Here is a 27069-nt window from a genome sequence, read left to right as displayed (position 1 = left end):
GGTGCACTGGCTAGAACGAGAAATGGATGTTTAAAGAGGCATTTTTACCATCACCTCCTCGTTATTTATTTCAAACATATATTGCAAGGATAGTTGAGCCTGTGTATATTAATAACAATTAACAAACATAATAATGTTACGATTTATTTTTCTATTTGATTATTTTCAGACTAGAATCGTGGTTTCCTGAGGATACATTTGAAACGAGTTTTCAAGACCCGAGTCTGCGACACGACACGATACAGGACGATCTCATTCTACAGGTGTCTCAGTCGTGTGCTCACCACCTAGGTAACGTTCAGTTAGTTTAAATAGTTCTTACAGTAATAAAATTCCATGACAGGGGCCAATTTCACTAAACACCTTAAGTTACGTCTGCGACTAGCAGTCATACCGGGCATACGTTTACGCGTGTTTGGCATCCATTTCACACGGAAAATTACACCATATATACACAACACTGGCGTAATCGGCTGGGGTGGGATGGGTGGGGGCATGATTAGCTTAATGATAAAAATTATACTAAAGTACGTTATTGCCCGAGATACTTTATCACAATGGCTATTTTCAAGTACTTAGCTTCAGAAATATATAAATTCGTTTTTAACTTGCCTACCAGCTTAATGGCTTAATCACTAGTGTTCAGTCCGAATATTTGAATATTCGATCGCTAATTTGCTATTGGAAATATTCCATTAGTATTTTCAAGTATTCGAATATCTGGACTTTTTATATCTTCTGGGGAAATGACTCTAAATGAGATGGATAATGCAGGTGTTTTAATTCTACGATCGTTCATGCATGTTCCGTGCCACGTGCATTCAGTTAGGAACATAAAACATGTATTGAGTTTCATAATGCTAAAGAATAAGTAGTGACGTCATGCTGATAGTTGAAATTCATAAAACATGTTTTTGGTAACACGGGAATGGGGTCCATCTATACTAATTTGATACACTATATCTGTTGTGTGGTGTAGTGTCAATTTCATACACTATCTGTTGTGTGATGTATTGTCAATTTGATACACTGTATCTGTTGTGTGGTGCAGTGTCAATCTGATACACTATATCTGTTGTGTGGTGCAGTGACAATCTGATACACTATATCTGTTGTGTGGTGCAGTGTCAATCTGATACACTATATCTGTTGTGTGGTGCAGTGTCAATCTGATACACTATATCTGTTGTGTGGTGCAGTGTCAATCTGATACACTATATCGGTTGTGTGATGGATTGTCAATCTGATACACTATATCGGTTGTGTGGTGTAGTGTCAATCTAATACACTATATCTGTTGTGTGGTGTAGTGTCAATCTGATACACTATATCTGTTGTGTGGTGCAGTGTCAATCTGATACACTATATCTGTTGTGTGGTGCAGTGTCAATCTGATACACTATATCTGTTGTGTGGTGCAGTGTCAATCTGATACACTATATCTGTTGTGTGGTGCAGTGTCAATCTGATACACTATATCTGTTGTGTGGTGGATTGTCAATCTGATACACTATATCGTTTGTGTGGTGTAGTGTCAATCTGATACTCTATATCTGTTGTGTGGTGTAGTGTCAATCTAATACACTATATCTGTTGTGTGGTGTAGTGTCAATCTAATACACTATATCTGTTGTGGGTCTGTTCCTTATTACACTAGACAGTCGGTTATTATTGACATTTTGTCATTGATTGACAGTGCAATAATAACATTACCGCCCTTTGATTTACTCTTAGAATAGTTTTAACAGATATAGCTGCTATTACCTCGTTACATTTCTGAAGCTATGGACTGAACAATAGGCACTGTGATAATAATGTCTCGGCCAATTTCTTACTTTAGTATGTTTTCCATTACGTTGGAATATTGAAGTTTCATTATTTTGTGCAGCCACTGTTTTACGTTTTGAAACAACTGGTCTCATGCTTTTAAAAAGTAGGTTCTAAACTAGTTTTCGCCATGAATTGCGTTTCTTTAAATTTCGACTGTAAAGTTTGATAAACAGATTAATAAGCATGTAACAAACACTAGGACAGGTGGAAGGTAAATAGGTTTCCAATACGTATTACGTAACAAATTATCTCAACGTCAGTAAGTTTTGTACTAAAGAGCAGCTGAATAAACAATGTGTAGTGAATTTAAAATAAAAACATTTCTTTCTTATTATTATTTTTTTTTTTTTTTCATTTATAGAATTGCAATTTATTGCTGTTATCGAAGTAAAATCATCCTCTTACAACGATAAAGAACGCCTGTAAAAAAAAAGCCAATATTGGAGAAAGTTCTATGAAATTTGGCGTTGATATTTGATATTATATTACGAATTAATGACCCATCTTCTTCGCGCCTTTACGAACGTTCCCTTCAGGCGAAATCCAATAATGTAGCATAAAGCGAATCTTACATTGAGACATTGAAAAACGTAAGTATAAAAGTCTACAAAAATAGGAATCAACAAATCGCATTCACATTGAAAGCGAAGTTCGCCTGAGTGGAAACAGTTAGACAATTAGCCTTTATGATTATGGCCATCTAGAGACCGGCCTCTTTATTTCGGCATTGACAGATTGATTGATTATGCCATTTGGGAACAGTCGTTTCTCCAATGCAGATTATTTTAATGTACATCATGTATTACGTTACAAGAAGCCCACAGTGTGCAAAAACCTGAAATAGAAAAAAAATAACCACGTTAGGCTAATGGTTGGTGTACGTGGGGTGGGGGTTGGGCGAGTGGAATGGGGTGATCACACGATCTATATCAACATAGGTGACGGTTCTAGCATAAAATAAGTTCATTTAAAACAAAATTCAAGATTTAAGTATTGTATATTTTGTTTTATCTCGCCTTCATGTAAAATACTCGAATTTCATTGGTTGTTTAGCCTTGGACAAAACCCTTATACCCCGCGAGGGCGAAGTCAAATCTCTTATACCCCATCTGTAACATCGGACTGTTGTTATTGTATTAATGCAGCATGCAAACATTCGTCTGCTACCAACGTAAATAAAACATGGTTGTCAAACGATTTGCCAACAACTCAAAAAATTAAATTGAAGATAAGTGAGCATTTAATGTGGTGAAGCATTGTAATAATACAATTAATTTTGAATTTGAATAACGTCAGTATACCAATGACGCCACTTTACATTTCCTTGCAATAACACAAAACTGAGAACATGACGCTGATATTGAACTTGTTTTTGTTTGAATATTATTAATGCATCTGTATGTGTTTGAAGAAAATCGTGTAATTAAACATGTCGGAAGATAAATTCGTTGTAGAAGCACCACGAGGGGTTTATGAAGTTTTATACCCCTCGGCTCGGGGTACAAGAGCATACAGAGGGTATAAAAATCCATAAACCCCAGTGATGCACCTACAACTTATATTTTCTTATTAAACCATACTTCGGCTCTCAAACCGAATAAAACTGGACTTCATCGAGCTATTTGCCAGTGTAGTTTAAATAGCACTGATTCGTGTAAGCTAGCATTTATAATTGTCAGGTCGAGTATACTAAAGTGTTGCGAATTTGACAATATGGAATTAGGATTAGATTCTAAAATCTAATGCTAGATAAATCATTTTTAAACAGTTTTAGTTATAGAATTTAAGTTTTACAATCACGTCTGGATAATACTTTTGAATCATGGGATTGCTAGTGGGTTAAGAAAGTTTTGTTTTTGTTTGCTATTTGTTTTTGTTTTTTGTATGTTTTTTGAGGAAGTACATTTCGAAATAATGTTCTGTTATTCAACAGGTTGGAGCGAATCGGAGTTCATGCTTGCCCTTGGATTCGAATACTTCAAACTCTGTTTGGGAGAATACGGCAAAGCACTGCGCATGGTCGGAAGTGATATTCTAGAATTCTACAGCAGTTTAGACGGACTACAAGATCAGTATAAGACTTCACCAAAGTTCAAAGGTCAAACGCCGCCATCTTTTCGATGTGAATACGAAAAGAACGACCTGATAATCCACTGTTACTCCAACAGACGTAAACTTCTCTACTTTCTAGCCGGGACTGTGAAGGCGGTGTCGAAACTTCTTTTCTCGGCTGACATCAACATCCGGGTGTCTGAAAACCCCAATTCTGCTTCCCCGCATCATATATTTTACATCACATCGAAATCTCAGACTAACAACAACGATAATCGGTGTAATTTGTGTTACGACAATGACGTGCTATCGACCGATCCGTCCGAATCGAAGATCGGCGTCCAGGCGTTTTGCGTGTCCTTCCCTTTCCATGTGATATTCGACCGGAATCTGCAGATCACACAGCTGGGCATGGCGCTCATGAAGATGATCGCCCCGGAGATAGAGACGGACGGTCTGCAGTTCGGAACCTACTTCGAGTTCATCAGGCCTGTTGTGAAAATGAGTTTTAACGCCATTCTCTCACGGGTCAACTCCAGCTTCATGATTCGAACCAAGGCCATCATAAAGCAGCACATGCACGTGGCGCAGGTAACAATTGGGGTCTTTTGTTTCCTCTCTATGACTGTCAAAATGACCATATGTTTGACATCCAATAGCCGATGATTAATAAATCAATGTGCTCTAGTGGTGTTGTTAAACAAAACAAAACAAAACAAATTGTCAGGATATGATCAAATCTTCGCGAGCTGTCAAATGTCTTAACGACACCAATGGCGAATCCAGAAAATCCATTTAGGAGCGGGGCATGTAAAAGATGAAAAAATAAATTAAGAATATAACTGTCGCAAACTTTAGGCACCCCCGCCACTGGAAGCTGATTTTAGTTATTACAATATACTGAACTCCATTAAAACGCACCCTACTCAATTTTCAGCCGTCTGTTAGCGCATGTGTGTGGTTGCTATAAAACACACAATAAACCTAGCCCATGTATACAATTTTGGGGTTATTTAATGGCTTATACAATACATTCTGGGGCGGGACGTAGTCCAGTGGTAAAGCGCTCGCTCGATGCGCGGTCGGTCTGGGATCGATCCCTGTCGCCCCTGCGCGTGCTGTAACCTCACCGTGGTGCAGGGGTGTAACATTCTCTTTGAGAATGGCCAATACAGCACAAATTGAATTTTAGAGTAAAATTCGGTGTCCGTAAAATTCTGTGATATTTGTATTTTTGCACAGTTCTTTACACTGTTTTTGTTTAAACCTTGAATTTTTATATTGATGTTGATCATCACTTTATTTATTTGCATTACCATAGTTTGACACCCAATAGCCGATGTATTTTTCGTGCTGGGGTGTCGTTAAACATTCATTCATTCATTCATTCATTCATTCATTCGATCCCTGTCGCTGGGCCCATTGAGCTATTTCTCGTTCCAGCTAGTGCACCACGACTGGTATATCAAAGGCCGTGGTATTTACCGTGGGATGGTGCATATAACATATCCCTTGTTGCAAATCAAAAAGAGTAGCCCATGAAATTCAGTGTATTTTCCGTTGTGCAATGTTTTTACTGTTAAACTACAATTATTATTACCTAATGATTGTCAATGTCGATAAAACCCAATACGTGTCTGGTCGTTCCTGTGTTTGTAGACATTACCAACTCAAAATTAACACGAAACAGAAAGGGTACGTAGCTCGGGCACTAGGTTTATGATTTTTAATACCACATTATACTGTATACAAATCATTAAAATATAATACATGATGAAATGTTTTATTTGTTTGGTTTTATACTAAAGTTACAGGTGATTCATAATTAATTATGCGTGTGTCATAGATGCACTGTCTCCAGTCCTAAATAAAAGTACAAAGGTATAGATTAGCCACTATTTTCTCAATTATGTACATTCTAAATTATATATTCTAACAAGGGTTTAAATCCGGCACTTTATTCTTACTAGTAATATTTTTTTGTCAGCTATTGAGTTCGTCCAACTAGTACACCACAACCGCTCAAAGGCATGTGCTTTCCTGTCTGTGAAATGGTGCATATAAAATATCTCACGCTACAAATGAAAAAATGTAGCGGGTTTCCTCTCTAACATTATATATCATAATTACCAAATGTTTGACATCCAACAGCCGATGATTGATTAATCAATGTGCTCTAGTGGTGTCGTTAAACAAAACAAACTTTTAACTATTGATGAGTGGCAGTCCTGGCGAAGCAAGGTGCATTGACATGCTGGAGTTACTGTCCTACACTTGGTGGGCGCCTACCATCAAAACCCCGTTTAGATTCTCTCTCTCTCTCTCTCTCTCTCTCTCTCTCTCTCTCTCTCTCTCTCTCTCTCTCTCTCTCTCTGTGTGTGTGTGTGTGTGTGTGTGTGTGTGTGTGTGTGTTTTGCAGTCAGTGCTTTAGTATTCCAAAAGTTTTCTAGTGCATGTTTTGTGATGCCCCGTTGCGAATTCTCGCCATGTAGTGAATTAGTCGTAATTAGATCTCTAGCTTCCCAGATAGTCGCGCTGTGTCTTTGACAACGTGTCTTCAGCAGCATTGGTGTTCGTCTAGTCGCCTTCCAAAGTTACCGTACAGCTGATATTGCTGTATTGTGTTGTTGTAGCCTGCTGTCTTGTACTTCCCAGAACATGTCACCACGCAATTTCACCCGTCTTAGATCATTTCCAGTTACATGCGGCATGAATCCTTCGCTAATCATGTTTTCAAGTCATTGTACTTTGGTGTCATTGCCTTTGGTTAAAAAAAAATAAACCCAAAAAAACGAAAAAAACATGTTAAAAAGGAAATCTAAGGGAGGCTTTTGGGGAAAATAGTTTGAAAATTGGTTAAAGATTTAATATTATAAAACTTTATAAAAAAGATTTTTAATTTAATATTGAAATTGCTCATCGGTAACAACGTTATTTTGTCTAGATTTAAAAAAAATTAAAGCCACTGGAATTAATATGCACTTCCATAATTGTACATAATTAGTACTTTTCTCATACTTCCATGTTCTCAGGACACCATATGACTTTCCAAGTAATTGAATAGAATAGAATAGATGTTGAACGACACCACAGCACGAACAATACATCGGCTGTTGGGTGTCAAACTATGGTAAATGTTCCAAGTAATTGAAGGCATTCTGCAAGTGATTGATACAGATAATATAGTGTTCATGATTAGTAGGGGATTTCCAAACACATCACAGTGTAAAGAGAATAGAGTAACAATGAGGGGATTTCCAAACACATCACAGTGTAAAGAGAATAGAGTAACAATGAGGGGATTTCGATCAGGGTTTTCTATTTTACATTTCAGGGCTTCACCAGCTGAAATAACAGGAACATTCTCAATAGGGACACTTTATACAACACTACTATTTGTGGGGAGTGGAAAATAGAACCAATAATGTGACAGGACATTAGCATCATTTTCGTTTTGCGGGTTATATTGGTATTCTCGAACCAGACTCAGTGAGGTAGCAAGCGTAGACGAGCTTGTGAAATTCAGTTTAGCGATTTATGAAATAATAATTCACAAAGTTCCGAAAACATCCACGAATCCGTATAGGAGTGTTGTATTTTGGACGAAACTTTCTGTGACAACTGAGAATGTAATGTTCAATATCTCCACTAATGTGACCCGCAACTGACTGTTTTCTGGGACGACGTTGACATTGACGAAGACGTTGCTCAGTTTTACACCACAATTGGTGGAAAGTGTGTTCAGAGCTGACCGTCGTAGTTATGTTTTTGATGTTTGTATCAAACTTTTTATACTAGCTCATATTTAAATTCAAATATCCCTTACTTATTTTAAACATAAGTCTTGAAAATCACAGAATATCGGGAAAAGTTCAGTGAAAGTTTAGTATTGTGACCCAAAAGAAGAAAAATGTGGCATGCAAATCTGCCATAGACTAAGTTTTAGCTAAAAAAAAAAGTATGGAGTGCTCCTAAAAATGAGTCAATAGTTTTACATTATTATGATCATAGTTTTCTTAACATCTGCCTCATGTTCATATGTGTGTATTATCTACTTTTCTAGAATATGGAGTTGAAGGGTCAGATGATCTTCCTTCCGGAATCTGACGCCATCTTGTTTATCGGGTCACCTAGCGTTGAGAAGTTAGACGAACTGATAGGAAAGGGTATTTACATCTCCGACATCCCGATCCATGACGCAACTCGTGACGTCATACTGGTGGGGGAGCAGACCAAAGCACAGGTATGTATATTACTATTTAATATACGTTATATTAAACTATTCTTGGCCTTGTGCTTATAATATTTTTAGAATTTAAACAAGACTAATAGCTTGAAACTATCGCTATGGCAACGTCATCTGAGACGTAAATGCCATGGCAACGCTACATACATTGTATTCGTATGACGTTATTAGAGATTTGGGGACGGGATTTAGCTCAGTTGGTTGAGGTGCTTGGGTCGCAGGATCTTACCACCTCGGTGAATCCATTCAACAGATTGGGGGTTTCTCGTTCCAACCAGTGCACCTCAACTGGTCAAAGGCCGTGGTATGTGTTTTCCTCTCTGTGGGGAAAGTGCATATAAAAATCCCAGTGCCGCATTAGGAAAAATGTAGCGGGTCTCCTCTGATAACTACGTGTCAGAATTACCAAATGTTTGACATCCAATAGCCATGGGGAGGGACGTAGCCCAGTGGTACAGCGCTCGCTCGATGCCCGGTCGGTATGGGATCGATCCCCATCGGTGGGCCCATTGCGCTATCTCTCGTTCCAGCCAGTGCACCACGACTTGTATATCAAAGGACGTGGTATGTACTACCCTGTTTGTGGGATGGTGCTAATCGAAAAGAGTAGCCCGTGAAGTGGCGACAGCGGGTTTCCTCTCTCAATATCTGTGTAGTCCTTAACCATATGTCTGACGCCATATAACCGTAAGTAAAATGTTTTGAGTGTGTCGTTAAATAAAACTTTTGTTTTCTTTTTATCCAATAGCCGATGATTAATTGATCAATGTCCTCCAATGATGTCGTTAAACAAAAAAAAAAAACCTTTTTATTAGAGATTTGAGTCTAGACTACACTTTTATAAGCACAAACTCGGATAAGACCTATTTTCTGGACAAATGTTATTGTAATACAAAATTGCATTTCAGAAGCTATTGCACAGAAATTCATTTAATTCATTTTTAACTTGGTTTCATGTTTCATATCCAATTATGATTCAAGCCCACTATTCTGGGCGCATACCTCAACTATCTGGACTATGTATTATTTACTAGATGTAATGGTCAGTGGTGGCACCCAGTGAGATGTGAACCCAGTACCTACCAGGCTGAGGTTTTACTTTTTAACCACATCGCTGATACCGATCACATAGAAAGTTGGCAGAGGATAAGTAACCTGTTTGTAACCCTGTTCCATTTGACATTAAATTTAACAGAGGCCGCGAGAAGAAGTAAAGTTGATTGTATGTAAATACACCACTAGAGCACATTAATTAATTATATACTGGCTATGGGATATCAAATATTTGGACCAGCAAGGGACTTGTATATATGCACATCCCAGACAGAACAGCACATGCCACGGCCTTTTATATGCTGGTTGGTTGGAATAGGAAAACACAATCAGAGAATTAGTTCACCCAGGGGATTCGAACTGCTTCAATAAGAAACCATGATGACACGGTTTCTACTAATCTAACCGACAAAATAGTTTTCCATAATTAAAACCGTATCTCTGCACAAGGTAGTCAAACGGTTATTTCATAATTGCTTCCATTAATGACCATCATGTGTATCGTCTATAAGAAGACTGCCACTGAATAATCAGTATTTCCACTTTTTATTAGCTTTTATCGATTGGCCTATTTCGATAACTTACTACTAGTAGTCCGTTTTCACGCTGGTATCACAATGGACTTTGGTGTTTATACGATTATGTCCGTAATCATAAACTAATTACTTCACCAGAAACTCTGAAAGTGCTGTCGTAAGTAAAGGTGATGAGGTTATCTGTGCCTGTGTGTTTCAACGGGGAGAATTGGGTGGTGGTTGTGGTCAGTCAAAGAATGAAAATCACTAACAAACTGAAACTTAAAATAAACGGTAGAACAGATATAGTGAACTTTCAGAATTTAGACCATTTTCGTATACATATTATATTTTACTCTCATATCTTTATGAATATGTGTTTGTTTATGAAGTATGGATATGAATATTTTGATGTTGGTGTGATGACTGGGTTTTATTTGCCTATATTCAGTTAAGGCACGTTATCTTGGGCACACAACTCAGCTATTTGTGTTATATATGTAGAACTCAGTTAAATGATTAGATGTTTGTGGTTAGAGTCGTGTGTAGTGGCGTTAAAATACCTCATTAACATAAACATGTACTTCCTGTATAATTTGGTGGCGTCGATGGGGTTGGCTGCATAAGCAGGTTTGAGTACACCTACATTCACACCTACACACACACACACACACACACACACACAAACACACACAACACTTGACCTGACTTTAATCTTTTAACATGCTCCTATACCACAGAGGTTTCAAGCATGTCTATCCGGGGCCCGTCTCTGGAGGCCAGGCCACACACAACACAACTCAATACAACACACACACCTACATACACACACACACACACACACACACACACACACACACACACACACACATATATATATATATATATATATATATATATATATATATATATATATATATATATATATATATATATCACACACAAAAAAGTATCACAATAAACTACACCACAAATGTTCAAGAAACAATCAGTTCGTTAGTTACAATATTTCAAACAAGTTTATAAGCAAAATGATTTTGTTCCTCGCCACCATAACCACCAGTCACTTCTAAACAAAACAGAACTGCCTGTATGACCTGCTTGTTAATACCAGAATTTCTCCGTGTATCGGTGGATCTTAGCATTACGTAAAATAGTATGAAGCCTTTCCGCAGACTGTCACAGACTAATCGAATATGACAGCCTCAAGTGAAAGCGAAAGATGTCGTTACGTGTTTCGGCAATTTGTGGATTACTGCCGAGAGTGAATTGTGCGGTCGAGACGCGACTGATAACAAAAACAATGGGTCAGTTTGACGCGTTTGCAGGAGATACGGGCTCTTGGCATCAATCGAGGATATTTATGTCCGCCAGTAATTTCAATTTCGCCCGCACTGAGCGGAATGGCTCGTTCTAGTTCGTAACGCCGTGGAATCTCTTCCGTTATGGCGATTATTATCGGTATTAGAGTCTATTGATCCGCGACATATGAGCAAAATACATGGACTCCAACAGGTGATGAGACTGACCAGGCGCTGTGGACAAGCCATGACCGGAAGTCGAAGGTTGAAAATGCCGAGTAATATTGAAATGTGTAGAGAGAGAGGTAGAGAGAGCGAGAAACTATATTTAAAATTATAGTCGCAACAGAAAAGTTAGAAATGGGGTAGGATATTTGTTGGCAACAGATGTGATGGTGGTGGTTTGGGTAATTATGCTGATGATTGTGATGATGATATTGGCCAGGTGGTGACATTGATGATGATATTGTATTGATAACATTGACGACGACTGTGATACTAATTGGTTTGTGATGGTGGTGTTCATGATGATGGTGATGATGATATTAGAGTTGGTAGTCATACTACTACTGGTGGTGATAATGATGATGATGATTATTATTATGATGATGATGGTATTGGTGTTGGTAGTGATTTTACTGCTGGTGTTGTTGATGGTGATGTTAATGCTAAACTAGGTATAATATGTTTTTAAAAGGCGACTCAATTTTGTAAGTGGTGTCATGATATCTTGGACGTAACTGTGCGGTATATCGTATTTTTATTCGGACGTCAGAGTAATTGTTTTTCTTAACCTTCACTACAAATATTAGTTTCCATCAAGTCTGACATTCGACTAAGATAATGGTCCTATTTGTCTCATTATCAGGGGCAGTCGCCCGTGAGTTCCCCTACTGTTTTGTGTTGCAATAAGCACAGGCAGCCTACGCAATATGTAATTAGTTTCGCATTTACAAGACCGTGAAGTCTCAGACTTTATTTCAACCTGTGAAAATGGACACTAAGTTTGGTTAATTTACAAGCAATTAATACATTTGGATAAAGTTAAAATAAAGTTAACAAGAGCCTATGTCTTTGAAACGGTGAAATATCCTTTAAAATATACCAGAGCTCATCTCCATAACATATATTTCTTAGATGCACGTGCGTTTTTAAATATATGAAAAATGCATTTCGTAGCATTAGAAACACCAGGGTGACCAGAAACACTTCGGATGTGCGGAAATGGATAACCTAACTAATAAAATCTCATTTCAGTTATCAAACTGGCTTCAATAATGAAACATACTAGGTAGTGATTCAAAATTAGGGTCTGTCACTTTAATAAGCAAAATATGTCCAATCTGTCCTAAAGTCTATTGCGAAAGGAGATAGTGCCCCGCAAGATCGACCCTTCAGTGGACTTTCGTTTGTGTTTCTTGGCGATTTTATTTTCTCCGAGTAACTTTTGTTACTGCTTTAATGTTTTAAAAGTTGACGTTTTTGTTTTCATCTATAGTTATCTTCACGACTAAGACATGCTGGTAATTTGAATTAATCTTCTGAAGGAAGATGGTGTTTTCCTTTCATGCACAGAGCATGCGCAGTTTACAGGTGGTTGACAACTGACAGTATTAAGTGGTTGAAGGTTAGCTTAAGGTGCCAAGGATCCTCGGGTCAATCGCCTACGGTGGACCATTCTTTCTTGTTAAATCACTTACTGTTTGCATTTACCACAGTTTCACACCCAATAGCCGATGTATTTTTCGTGCTGGGGTGTCGTTAAACATTCATTCATTCATTCTCGTTAAATCACGCGGTCTATCGGTGTGGTGTCCCTTCACTGGAACTGGGTCGGCGCCTGACTACATAGCTGGCCTCAGATTACAGTTATCTTCCCATTTGGTTGTACAAAATCCGGAAATTTGACCGCGCAAGTAGTTTGCTGTTTGACTGTGATTATTTCATGGCAGACAGCTATGAAGTGGCAACTGTTTGACTGAAGTGACAGGGGATAGCATGTAGTTTGTAAACATGTGTAACTTGTTGACATTGAAGACTTGTTTGTGGTAATTCCGGACCATGCAAAAGTAGTGATTTTTGTGTAAAATGGGTGTACTCCGGCCTGGTTTAGAGGGTGTGTCTGTTTAAACCAATATGCTGGGAGAAAGAGCTGGACAACAGGGGTTGTCCTTTTCAGGGTATGTGTCCCCCATACAGGCAAAGGTACATAAAAAAAACTTCACGGGCCTGCTGATATTAATAAAAATGTTATAGCCACTAAGGCTATATAGAAACATATAGCGAAATTAATTGTGGTCTGAGGCCTGATATAGTTCACACATTACACCGGTTAAATGCTTGATTCTGATGAAAGTGTTATAACCAGAGAGGTGAAATTACACAGACTGATTGTGAATACCACAAGGAATATGAAAACTCATTTATTTATTTTCTCAATATTTTATTAAATTAATTAATTAAAAATTAAAATTAAAATGTTCAACTTTTAGATTTCAATATCCTCCAAAATAGCATAAAATGACCTCTGATGTTACTACAGGTTGTTGCAATATTTTTAAACAGTTTTGAGCTAATAATTTGGTAAAAAAAGAGCAAAAGTTGGATTTTGTTAGTCAATATTGAGATTTTTTTTTTTTTTTACATATTGAATTTTAATGAGTTTCTCAATTATTGCAATTGGACAGAAGACCTAAATATAATGAATATATCACTACCAAATGTGATTAAACACTTTAAATAAATAGTATACAGTTTTTAACAAGATTAAGTACTCTAATAATACATTTCACCTACATTTATGTAAATTATACACTTCAGTAATTTTTCAAAAATGGTCTTTTATCCTTAGAAAATCTAATAGGCTAATATTCTATACTGTCTGAATGTATTTATTGTGTTCAGTAATCAGATGCTGGTATACTTGTCAAGTTTATTGCAGAAAATGTGCCAAAAAGGTTAACATTTGGCTTGTAATACATATGGCAGAATAATCCATAATGCATATTCAGTGGTCATTACTACAAACATCCTTCCAATCAAGAAATACTACACTGAGGTATCCAAGACACTGTCACATGACTACACGTGTTAACAGTTATCACTGGAAACTGAAAAATATGGTGTAAGTACCTCTTGGTAGGATTTATATCAGCATTTTGTGACAAAATCTTCATTTTCAAAGTTGTCGTCAACAAAAAACATATTATGGTGTATACCTAAGTAATATCTGTAGGGCATATTCATATTAATATGCATTTATATGGACTGTTTTTGCCTTTTACAAAGTGGCTACATGTCTAATACAGTAAATGAAGTAGATTAAGTAAATACAGCAGGTCAAAATTGAATCTGAGGCCTATCATGTCTAATTTTCCTTGAAATTAGTGTGTAAAAATGTGTTGCAAATGGCCCCAATTTTGTGACTTTCACCTTCCCTCTGACACATTTCTAATAATGTACCATGAATTCAGTCACCATATCTTTCATAAGCCTCCACTTATCATATCTAAAATGCAAAATTTTACAGTTTTAAATTTTTTTTTTTCTCAAAATTTTTTAATTTAAGTTTAATATTTAATTAAAAATGAAGTAAAATCTAATGATTGATGTTTTTTCCTTTAAATATTTCAAAATCTTTCCAAGACAACACTGTGCAGATAGAACATATGTAGAAGAAAAAATAGCTGCTCATTGTATGAAGAAATTCCAAAATTTGATAAAGTTATTACATTTTGAAGTTGGTGTCCCTCAAGTTTCCATTGCTAAAATTGGCCATGACAAGGCACTGTGGTAGGTGTTTTAACACAGCCTCTATATACTCTCAGTTTAAAGGTGACATCCCGATACTTACTGAGCATTGCTTTAATATGTATATCATTGGAATGCATTAGTGTGGGCCAGTTTTTAGGGGGGAAAATGGACTGATAGGCTTCAGATTACAGTTATCTTCCCATTTGGTTGTACAAAATCTGGAAATTTGACCACGCAAGTAGTCGGCTGTTTGACTGTGATTATTTCATGGCAGACAGCTATGAAGTGGCAACTGTTTGACTGAAGTGACAGGGGATAGCACGTAGTTTGTAAACATGTGTAACTTGTTGACATTGAAGACTTGTTTGTGGTAATTCCGGACCATGCAAAAGTAGTGCTTTTTGTGTAAAATGGGTGTACTCCGGCCTGGTTTAGAGGGTGTGTCTGTTTAAACCAATATGCTGGGAGAAAGAGCTGGACAACAGGGGTTGTCCTTTTCAGGGTATGTGTCCCCCATGCAGGCAAAGGTACATAAAACACTTCACGGGCCTGCTGATATTAATAAAAATGTTATAGCCACTAAGGCTATATAGAAACATATAGCGAAATTAATTGTGGTCTGAGGCCAGCTACTGGCAGCTGTTCACAGAGCTAATTTCCTTACATCTCCATTACCACACTGTCATTTTGTGTTGTGTCTTCCTAGATATGTGTATTGAATGTTTCCTAGAACAGGAAGAATCAATAGACCTGTACATTCCGTGTTAAGAGTGTAGTGGGTTTTTCTCTGTAATTTAATTCTAGGACGCAACTAGCATGCTGGTAGGTAAAATGAATTAGCAATAGCCATCCATGTTCTGGATAATGCGTTTTAAAACCGATTTGTTTCCAGCGATACTCGCCTAATGTAGCTTTACGACAGTTCGGGAAAATGTCGTGTCAGTTGTGCCACACTGTTTCGTGGCCAGTTGTCCCTCAGTAGTCCAGGAAGCCGTGTTGGTATCAAGTTAAAAAGGCATAACCAATAAATAAAACGATGAAATATTCACGACTATATAGGCATTGTTGGTGGGACGCATTGGACCAACAATTCCTTCGGTGTATTGACGTATAGCCACAATTTGTTTATAGCTATTTGCCATGCTGTTATTATGAGTTATCACATTTTATAGCTTCAACCAAGCTAAATATTAGGAAACTGTGAGATGGCTGTCTTTGTAGAACTGTGGGGAGGGGGGAGGGCGGGATTTAGCTCAGTCGGTTGAGTGCTCGCCTGAGAAAGAAAGAAAGAAATGTTTTATTTAACGACGCACTCATCACATTTTATTTACGGTTATATGGCGTCAGACATATGGTTAAGGACCACACAGATTTTGTTTGAGAGGAAACCCGCTGTCGCCACTTCATGGGCTACTCTTTCCGATTAGCAGCAAGGGATCTTTTATTTGCGCTTCCCACAGGCAGGATAGCACAAGCCATGGCCTTTGTTGAACCAGTTATGGACCACTGGTCGGTGCAAGTGGTTTACACCTACCCATTGAGCCTTGCAGAGCACTCACGCAGGGTTTGGAGTCGGTATCTGGATTAAAAATCCCATGCCTCGACTGAGATCCGAACCCAGTACCTAACAGCCTGTTGACCGATGGCCTAACCACGACGCCACCGAGGCCGGTTGCTCGCCTGAGATGTTTGTGTCGCAGGATCGAACCACCTTTGTGGATCCATTCAATTGAAGTTCAGGCTGTTTTACGTGCACATTCAGAGCAAGATATTGCAGTGCACGCCTGTCATGGACGCAAGTTCTGACTACCGCCAGCTCTTCCGTCCAGAACAGAGTTTTTGCCCTTTCTTACGTAGCCAAATTGAAGAGGAAAAGAGAAAGGAACGGAAAAGTAAGAAAACTGTATTGATCTTGCAATACGTAAGCCTTGACATAAACGAACTGAACACTTTGTTGGTTTTTTTTTGTCTTTTTTTTTTTTTGTTTTTTTTTTTTTGTGTGTGTGCGGAAATAAGGTACAGAATATTGATGTTTTACTTTTATTCTGGTGCGTAGCTGTGTATTTCTCAGACTTGTTTGTTCATCGTAATTAGTGTAAGAGAATACCGTGTTTATAAACAAGATGCAGTGGAGCTCTCTGATCTGGGTGTAACTGTGTAGTCATCAAAACAAAAGACAGATGCTAGTGTCTACACGAGTCGGAGTACAGCTAACGCTGGTGTCCGCTGACAAAATCAATTTGTTTTCCAGACAATTAGAAGTGTTAAAGCAATAACTTGGCGTCTGAGCAATTGCACGAAAGCTGGTAGGAACTGGACTCGCATCCCGGTACCGACTGCCGATATGAGTCAGATTTAGTAGCTCCATGGGGAGGTGTATAACAACTACCCAGACGTCTCTCTCACTAACCACTACACCGACTCTCTCTCTCTCTCTCTCTCTCTCTCTCTCTCTCTCTCTCTCTCTCTCTCTCTCTCTCTCTCTCTCTCTCTCTCTCTCTCTCTAAGCATTACATCTATTTCTCTCTCGCTAACCATTAATCCTGGAAAAACAACCTAGATAGGTGAGGTTTATGCCTGGGATATAAGAACGGAAATCAAGTTATAGGGATAGTAAACTCAAACATGAGCCTTATGTGTTGGAAAGATGCATGCCCGGACCACCGAAACATACTGAAACTTTAACAAATGAAAAAAATCCCGTGATTATTCCTGCTAACTGGGGGCAGCCATTTTCTTTGGTTTTTGGTGCGTCCGGAATTCTAGCTTGGGGCGAAGTGACGTCAACTTCGACCAATTCCTGTATGCACAGTGTAAACAAACGCAGTCATTTACGAGAAGGCGCTTCACTTTTATCAACCTGACTTGTAAAACAACATAAATGACTTGATAATATAATAAACTATTTAACTAAATATATTTCGATTTGCATTAATAGAACGAAATGGGGTAATAGTATTATTCTCTCTTAAAAAATTCAAAGAAAAAATACATATTATTAGTCCTATAGGTGGGGTACGTTGGAGCAAAAACAACCACTTGCGATACCTAAGTAATAATTTTATTTTATTTGGGACTACACAATTGGTCAGTTTTGTGATTTTAGATGAGAAAGTCTACTTAATCAAGGGTTTCACAGAATTATTTACAGTAATAAAGAAGAACGGCTGATAAAGTCCATTACCATTTTAGGGGTGGCCGGTTATCCCACAATACCCTGTGATCTTAATAAAACAGAACTCAACCCTAACGACACCACTAGAGCACATTGATTTATTAATCATCGGCTATTGGATGTCAAATATTTGGTAATGCTGACATATAGTCTTAGACAGGAAACCCGCTATATTTTTTCCACTAGTAGCAAGGGATCTTTTATATGCACCATCCTACAGACAGGCTAGTACATACCAGTGCCTTTGACATACCAGTCGTGGTGCACTGGCTGGAACGAGAAATAGCCCAATAAGCCCACCGACGGGGGATCGATCCTAGACCGACCAGGCATCAAACGAGCGTTTTACCACTGGGTTACGTCCCGCCCTTTGCCATAATGAAATCACTGCGTGGGTGGTGAGCGAGTGGTTTCCAGAAGAAATAACCCTGATTCACGTGTTGTGTTTAGTAGAGTACCTGGATAGAACACATGCATCACATGCATCACAAACACCGGACGCAGCAGTGTTATGGTGTATAATTTCAGTTCTCGTTATAAACATTACATACAGCCTTTCCAAGAAATCTGACAGAGTGGCGAATCGTTATTTAGATATCGTTAATATGTCCCGTCTCTGTTGCTATCATTACAACTAGTGCATATATTTGTTTTTAATGGGACAATTTTCCATTAACCAATGGTTATATACACGCGTTGCAATAAAGATCATATTGTATTGTATTATATTGTATTGTATTGTATTGTATTACCAACTTGCAACACATTTGTTTTTTTTCTATATATCATTATCTAGTAACTGCCTTGTTCATAATAGCCATTGAATTCAATATTTATTAAACATTTGATAACATATATGATTTTTGTTGATTTTTGTTAGTAGTAGTAATAGTAGTAACAGTAGTAGCAGTATCAGCAGTAGTAGTAATTGTAGTAGAAGTAGTAGCAGCAGTAGTTGTAGTAGCTGCAGTAGTATCAGCAGTAGTAGTAGTATCATCATCATCATCATCAGCAGCAGCAGTAGTAGTAGTAGTAGTACTAGTAGTAGCAACAGTAGTAGTAGTAGTAGTATAGTAGTAGTAGTAGTAGGAAAAGGACAAGTTTTCGTCAGTACACATTATGATGTTACCTGTGTACGATGTTGCAGGACGGGTTGAAGAAGCGGATGGAGAAGCTGAAGAGAGACATCGAGGCCGCCAGTAACGCCGTCGAGGAGGAGAAACAGAAGAATGTGGAGCTACTACAGGATATCTTCCCGCCAGGCATCGCGCGAAAACTATGGCTAGGTAACTCTCCCTCTCTCTCTTCTCTCCCCGCCCCCTCTCTCTCTCTCTCTCTCTCTCTCTCTCTTCTCTCTCTCTCTCTCTCTCTCTCTCTCTCTCTCTCTCTCTCTCTCTCTCTCTATGTCTTCATTTTTTATTTGTGCGTGATTAGAATCTCGCTGTGTTAGTGTCTGCTTGGACTTTACATTTTATTGTTTTACGTACATGAATATTGGTCAGTAATAAAGTCCTCTGCATTGTTTTAGGAAACACGGTTTTAATATCTGTCGTCTTTGTTGTCAAGGTGAAACTGTGGAGCCCAACAAAGTGGATAACGTCTCCATGCTGTTCAGTGACATCGTCGGCTTCACCGCCATCTGCTCGACGGCGACGCCCATGCAGGTCGTCAACATGCTGAGTTCCCTCTACACACACTTCGACAACTTCTGTGCCGAACTCGACATATACAAGGTAAGGACAGATAATAACTCTCAGTCATTCAGTTTGTGTATCTCTCTCCAGCTCCCTCACCCTCCTCTCACTGTCACTGCATTTCTCTCTCTCTCTCTCTCTCTCTCTCTCTCTCTCTCTCTCTCTCTCTCTCTCCATCTCTCTCCCCTCTCCCTCTCCTCTCCGTGACCCTCCCTCCCCTCCTCCCTCCCCCCTCTCTCTCTCTCTCTCTCTCTCTCTCTCTTTCTCTTTCTCTTTCTCTTTCTCTTTCACCCTTTCACAATTTTCTGATTCACACAACCTACCACCAAGGTTAGAAAACGCTAGATTAATGTCATAAACCAGTTTGGACCTGTGAAATAAGGTTGAGTTGGTGTCTGGATTAGACAGCTGACGGTTTACAAATTAACTACAAACGATTGCTGAGTACTCATGGGCTTCATTGTGACAATGGATATATTCCCTTCGAATATGAAAATGAAACTGTTTAGTGCTAACTAACAATACATAACATCACGTGTTTGATATATATTGTTTGACACATTTACATCCTGTGTTGATGCGGGTTTTTTCTCCTAGACTGCTAAGATGCTTAGGTGCCTCTTAATTACATTTTCGATCAACAATAAACCGAAATGAAATAAACTACTCCCATGGGAGTGTAATGCACAGAAGTCACTAAGTGTAAGTGCATTTCAAGTTTGTAAAATAATTGCCTGTCAGGAAACAACACAATAAAACCGTTAAAGGTTCCCAGCTTCTAGAGTTTGAAAGCCTAGCAATTAAAGGACATATTTTTAAAGATAATATTTGACGTACTTACGCACTATTCTGCGATTCCTGTTAGATATACTGATAATCTAGGTCACGTAGAAAAACAGTGTTTACCATATCAACACTAACAAGTCAAGGTGCCTCTTTTATTACTCATATGGGCAGAGAGAATTGGGGAAAGAAAAATTATCTTTCCCTTCGGTCTCACTACACAGATTCCACCTGCCATTGAAATCCATGTTAACTTGTCCAACTTCAAATGAAGATTGGCAATAGAACAGGTTCTCGTTGGCACTAACAACATACACCATTGCGAACATACATTATATCAGTATTTATTCTCACTTCAAAATTGAGAACAGTTTTGTCTTAGGTTTTAGCTATATGACCGCATCTGGCTGTAGTACCGGTCCGAACGGCTGGTACAGGCTATGTAAATTAGGCCCCAATTGTTTTAATGCTTCCCCAATTACTAGAAGTGAATATGTGAACCACAACACATGTCACAATTAGGAACTATAGTGGACCGTGATGAATGGGCTCTAAATGAACTGTGTAGTGAGACCTTGGTAAAGAAAAAACATATTTCTTTTCCTAGATACGTTTTGACGTCATAATCAGTCCTTTGACGTCACAATTGTTAGGCAACATGCAGCGGTTAATTATAAATAGTTTCCATGGTGACAGTCATGTCAACAACTAACATATGTCATCAGCGATACGTGCATCACAGCTGTGACGCAACACTGTCTCTTTTTCTCAACGTGCAAACTTGTTTTCAATAACAGTATCGTTTTTATGGGTAATAAATAGAATACGCAACTTGTTACTCGGCAATACCGTTTATTGTGCTCTCGTGAATCGATGCTGTCCTTCCCTCGCCAAAGGCTCAGAAAGGACAACGTTAATTCCTTGTGCAAGAAAAACGGTAATGTATCGGAGCTCGTCACATATTCTCTAAAGATACAGTGTGTTACACGTGGAGTTACAATGCAGCCGAGCAGTTGACGACAACAAAACCACATGAGTGTATTATAACGGTAGTTGTGTGTGGTGTGATTTAGAAAACTGTATTGTAGGGTGAAGGTGAGAGATTGCGGTTTTAACACATCCGTGACACGACGCACTCTCAAACACAGAGTAACAAGACATAAAGTGCTACTGTTTGCAGTACTATTTGATTAATTGAATAAATATCTCCATATCTTAGATTCCGCTCCCCGCGTGGACCCCACTTTCTCTGTGTCTAGTGTGCGTGTCCAACCTGCTTTTGTCCAGTTTCCACTCCCCGTCGGTCTAATGATCTCTCTCATCGGCTGATTGAAAGTAATTTGTATTGCAAAACACGACGTGGTTTTGATATCCTACACTTCCCATAGCGTGCAGTACAATACATGCATGTAAATAATTAAGGCGATGAAGATCGTTTTGTTTGTGTTCACTGTATGGAACATTTCACTGATACTACGAAACCGGCCTCGGTGGCGCAATGATTAAGCCATCGGCTATAGGCTGTTAGGTACAGGGTTCGCAGCCCGGTACTGGCTCAGTGGGTAGGTGCAATACCACTACATCCTCTTTTCACTCACTAACCAACTAAAAACTAATCCACTGTTCTGGGCAGACAGCCCAGATAGCTGAGCTATGTGCCCAGAACAGCGTGCTTGAACCTTAATTGGATATAAGCACGAAAATAAGTTGAAATGAAATGATACTAGGAAAATACCAGTACTTTACTGTCAGCTATTTTAGATAAATCACTGAAGAAGTCTAACCGACATAGTTCTATTGACTTGGGTACGAAATGACCAAATAACTATGGTACGAAATGACCAAGGTACAAAATGACTTGGGTACGAAATGGTAAAATTGGGTACGGAAATGACTATGGTACGAAATGACTATGGTACGAATTGACTGGTTACCATTGTACCGGTTTGTCAGGAGCACACATTTTATATGTGTCAATTAATGAATGAATGAATGAATGAATGTTTAACGACACTCCAGCACGAAAAATACTCTCTTTTTTTTATCAACATCAATACAAAAATTCAAGACTCAAATAAAGACAGTGTAAAGAACTGTGCAAAAATACAAATATCACAGATAGATACTGACTTTTACTCAATTTCAATTTGTGCTGTATTGGCCATTCTCAAAGAAAATGTTACACCCCTGCACCACGGTGAGGTTACAGCACGCGCAGGGGTAGTTGCAACAAAGATGCAATCGACTTAGTTTTACTGGCTTTTAATTGTTACACATTAAAGTGACTGATCCTAGTTTTTAAACATTACGGCGTATGTGTCATTATTAGAGCCATTTCTGACAACTGATAACTAACATTGCTTATATTTTGTTTAGAAAATCCATTTCCGTACATCTGACGTGTTTATGGTTATCCTGGTGTTAGTAATGTCCCGTTATTAATTTGTCCCAATTCTAAAAACGCACGTACATCTGAGAAGTAACGGTTGTGGAGACTAGCTCTAGTTTATTTTCTGTTAGAATTTCCCCGTTTTAACGTCACGGACTGTTTTGTTTCGTTATTCAGATGTGTTACAGGTGTGTAGATTAACTGTCTTGTTGCCATGGGTTCAAACTGGGGTCTGCTACTTTAAATCAAACCTGTCCCGTTCAACTCACTCAAGTTGTATAATCTAACAGTTTGTTTTTATTTAACGACGCCACTAGAGCACATTGATTTTTTATCTTATCATCGGCTATTGGGCGTCAAACATATGGTCATTCTGACACTGGTTTTTAGAGGAAACCCGCTGTCGCCACATATGCTACTCGTTTACGATAGACAGCAAGGGATCTTTTATTTGCGCTTCCCAAAGGCAGGATAGCACAAACCATGGCCTTTGTTGAACCAGTTATGGATCACTGGTCGGTGCAAGTGGTTTACACCTACCCATTGAGCCTTGTGGAGCACTCACTCAGGATTTGGAGTCGGTATCTGGATTAAAAATCCCATGCCTCGACTGGGATCCGAACCCAGTACCTACCAGCCTGTATACTTTGAAGAGATTAGACTTTTAGACTACCTCGTTATCACCTAACGTCATAGGATCGACTCCACTCAGTGGACCTGTTGTGTTTTTTACGATCTTTATTTCATTTTATTTCAACTTGTTTTCGTATTTATATCCAATTAAGGTTCAAGCACGCTGTCCTGGGCACACGCCTCAGCAACCTGGGCTGCCTGTCTAGGATAGTGGATTAGGTGTTAATTAGTGGTTAGTGAGAGAGAGAGAGAGAGAGAGAGAGAGAGAGAGAGAGAGAGAGAGAGAGAGAGAGAGAGAGAGAGAGAGAGAGTGAGAGAGAGAAGAGGGTGTAATGGCTTTACACCTACCCAATGAGTCGTTAAAACTCGTTCTGGGTAGGAACCGGTACCTGGCTGCGAACCCTGTACCTGCCAGCCTTATGTCCGATGGCTTAACCACGACGCCACCGAGGCCGGAGACCTTTATAATATGTCTGTTGCGTGTGCTGTTTATAGGAATGTGCACATATACACGATTCCTCCAAAGGTCGAGCACCTGCTAGTGGATCATGAAAGCAATCACGACTTTGCCTAACATCCTTTCCAGTCTGCCTTGTGCAGAGATATGACTTTGATATCGGAAATCGGTTTTGTCGTTCACATTCATTGCGTATAATATGTAATAGGTTACAATGATATATTCCATTATTATATAACATTTAGTGAAATATCTTAAAATATCAGTGAAATAAAAGTGTTATCAGTCACTCAGTGACGATAACACATTTGAGAGTGAAAATTTCACTTTTTCACTCTAAAATGTGTCATCGTCACTGTAGAAAGTGTTATCTTCACTGTAAGAAAGCCGGAACTATTTTGCTGTTGGCATTTTAAAAATAAAGGTAAATTACCAAAAGTTATATAATAAATAGAAAACTTCATGGGTTTTTTTCAAATATGATTGTTATCTCATCTCGTGAAGTTTGCAATCATATCACACTCGTCGCGCAAGCTCGACTCGTGAGATATGATTGCAAACTTCACTCGATCAGATACAAATCATATTTGACAAAAAAACATGAAATATCCTCTATTTACTTTCCAGCATCCCATAAATAGCAGTGTTCTCTACTGATAACCTGGTTCGCGGTTCTCTCCCGTTCACGCACCATTTAAAGCGTAATTGTCCAGAACCTTGCATTGTGCATGTTGTCCTTTCCATAAAGTGCCATGCTGCTCAACTTTTTACTTTGACGGAACTATTCAAAGTCATATTGGACACAGATGCAGAGAACGATTTTGTACGTGACATAGATCGATACATTAATCAATCAACAATGCAGTGATAACACAGTAATGAAGAGTTAGTTCATGAAACTGATCGCCAATGCGTTGCTTTAGTTTGCTAGCTTAGTAGTATGTTCATAACAGTCAATTATTTATTTTTCAATATTTTTAAAAGGCCAACATAAAAGATAGCTATTATTTTTAATTAATCATAATGACAAATAATAAATAATGCACATGAAATCAAATCAACAAAACAGTTAACATATTAAATGTTAAATTTCTGTACAAGAGGCTCCGTTACAAAAGCAGTGATATGATTATAATGCAGTGCAGTCATCTATTTCATGGTATTTTCAAACACCTCATAAACCAGAGTGGTAGGTATAGTGGCATCCTTCTAAAACAAGAGTTTTAAAAACGTTATATGTGTATTTGTGTGTATGTGCACGCAGATGCGTGCGTGTGTGTTGTGTGTGTGCGTGTGTGTGTTGTATGTGTGTGTGTGTGTGTTCTGTGTGCGTATGTGTGATGTGTGTGTGCGTGCGTGTGTGTGCCGCAAGCGGGTTTCATTTCTCACCCTCCTGACGACGTGTCACCATGACTGTGTCTCGAACACCCAGCTGCCTCTAATTAACGAGTTTATCAGTTTACAGAAACGTCATTGAAAATAATGTCCTGCCCGTCCCTGGTCTGATCCCCACGTTAGTTGTACACAGCGTGTAATTATCAGTAATATCCAATAACACGAATAATATATTAGTTGTAATTATGGACTAACTATGAATTATGAGTGTGCTTTGTTGGTTGTCATTTGGTTGTCTTTATAGAAATTCCATGTGAATGAATAAACGGGAGAAGGTATAAATCTCAATTTGATATTACAAATTCGTGTTTTAAGACTGATAATATTGGACATGTATTATGATTCATCTCTCTCCGTGCTATATTTCATATTGAGAATAGTGAAAATGCGTAATAATTCTACTCTCGCCATGCTATATTTCAAAATAAGATTATTGGAGATGAGTAATAATTCAACTCTCGCCATGCTGTATTTCAGATTAAAGGGACATTCCTGAGTTTTCTGCAAGTTTTAGGATGTTATCGACTAACAGAGACTTTTTAACGATTGTAATTACATATCAAATATATTTTTCTGCATGACATATGAGTGGCGGTATATTAAACGTGTTTCTGTTCGTTCTAATATTTGTACTAGGTTAAATTTCATTTTATTTCCTAAAACATATTTTTTCGTACGTACGAAATCATTTGAAGACAAAATCCAGTTTGGGGGTCTTACAAATATTAAGACGACCAGAAACACATTGAATATACAGACAGTAATATTCTAGAAAATATATTTAATATGTAAGTTTAATCGTAGAAATATTTTATTAGTCGAAAACATCTTACAATGCAGCAAACTCAGGAATGTCCCTTTAAGACTATTGGAGATGCGCAATAATTAAACTCTCGCCATGCTATATTTAAGATTAAGACTATTGGAGATGCGTAATAATTAAACTCTTGCTATGCTATATTTCAGATAGATACTATTTGACATATGTTATAATTCAAATGCCGCCATGTTGTATTTCAGACGGAGATTATTAGAGATGCGTAATAATTCAATTCTCGTCATGCTATATTTCAGATTGAGACTATTGGAGATGCGTATTGCGCGGCTGGCGGTCTGCATCGCGCAACTGACTTTCACACGCAGCAGGTGGCCTGGATGTCGATCAAAATGATGGACGCTGCGTCTCGCCAGAAATCACAGGACGGCAACCCTATCAAGGTGGGTGTCTCTTATATACGTAGTCACGCAACCCCATCACGGTGTGTGTCTCATATACGTAGTCAGGGCACATTTACTAGCCTTGATTTATGTGACACTGTCCTATTTTGCCTTTCCTTCCCTTTATATTCTTTCCTTTTCTTACCATGCTAAGCCCTGTCCTGCCTTGTACTGCATTGTTTTATCTTACTTTACTTGTATTGTCTTCCTTGCCGTGTCTTTCATTGCCTTGTCTCGCATTTTTTTTACCTTGACTTGACGTGACTCGATTTGACTTGACCTAACTTGACTTGCTTTGTCTTGCTTTGCCTCTCTTTGAATTGCTTGACTTGACTTGCATGATGTTATATAGATACGGTGACGCATATATGGAAATTATTCAATCTGTATGCGTACAAAATTGTTTTTAGATTACGGATAAATAGAATCTGATTACGTATATGCATGCTGAATGCGGATAAATAGAATTTGATTACGTATATGCATGCTGAATGAGGATAAATAGAATCTGATTACGTATATGCATGCTGAATGCGGATAAATAGAATCTGATTGAAAATGGGCAGAATTTTGAA

General features: G+C 38.3%; 1 protein-coding gene across 1 annotated transcript in view; it reads left to right on the top strand.

The window, feature by feature from the left end:
* Positions 1 to 27069, top strand: part of LOC121373977 (guanylate cyclase soluble subunit alpha-2-like) — a 69862-nt gene that overhangs the window by 31926 nt on the left and 10867 nt on the right. Inside the window, exons 3-8 of the mRNA XM_041500833.1 lie at positions 170 to 291; positions 3764 to 4473; positions 7946 to 8125; positions 19073 to 19211; positions 19492 to 19658; positions 26351 to 26494. Of these exons, the coding sequence (XP_041356767.1) occupies positions 170 to 291; positions 3764 to 4473; positions 7946 to 8125; positions 19073 to 19211; positions 19492 to 19658; positions 26351 to 26494 (1462 nt within the window). The remainder of the gene's footprint in view (positions 1 to 169; positions 292 to 3763; positions 4474 to 7945; positions 8126 to 19072; positions 19212 to 19491; positions 19659 to 26350; positions 26495 to 27069) is intronic.

Source organism: Gigantopelta aegis, chromosome 6, assembly GCF_016097555.1.
Source record: "Gigantopelta aegis isolate Gae_Host chromosome 6, Gae_host_genome, whole genome shotgun sequence".
NCBI lineage: Eukaryota > Metazoa > Mollusca > Gastropoda > Neomphalida > Peltospiridae > Gigantopelta > Gigantopelta aegis.
This window is presented reverse-complemented; position numbering and strand designations above follow the sequence as displayed.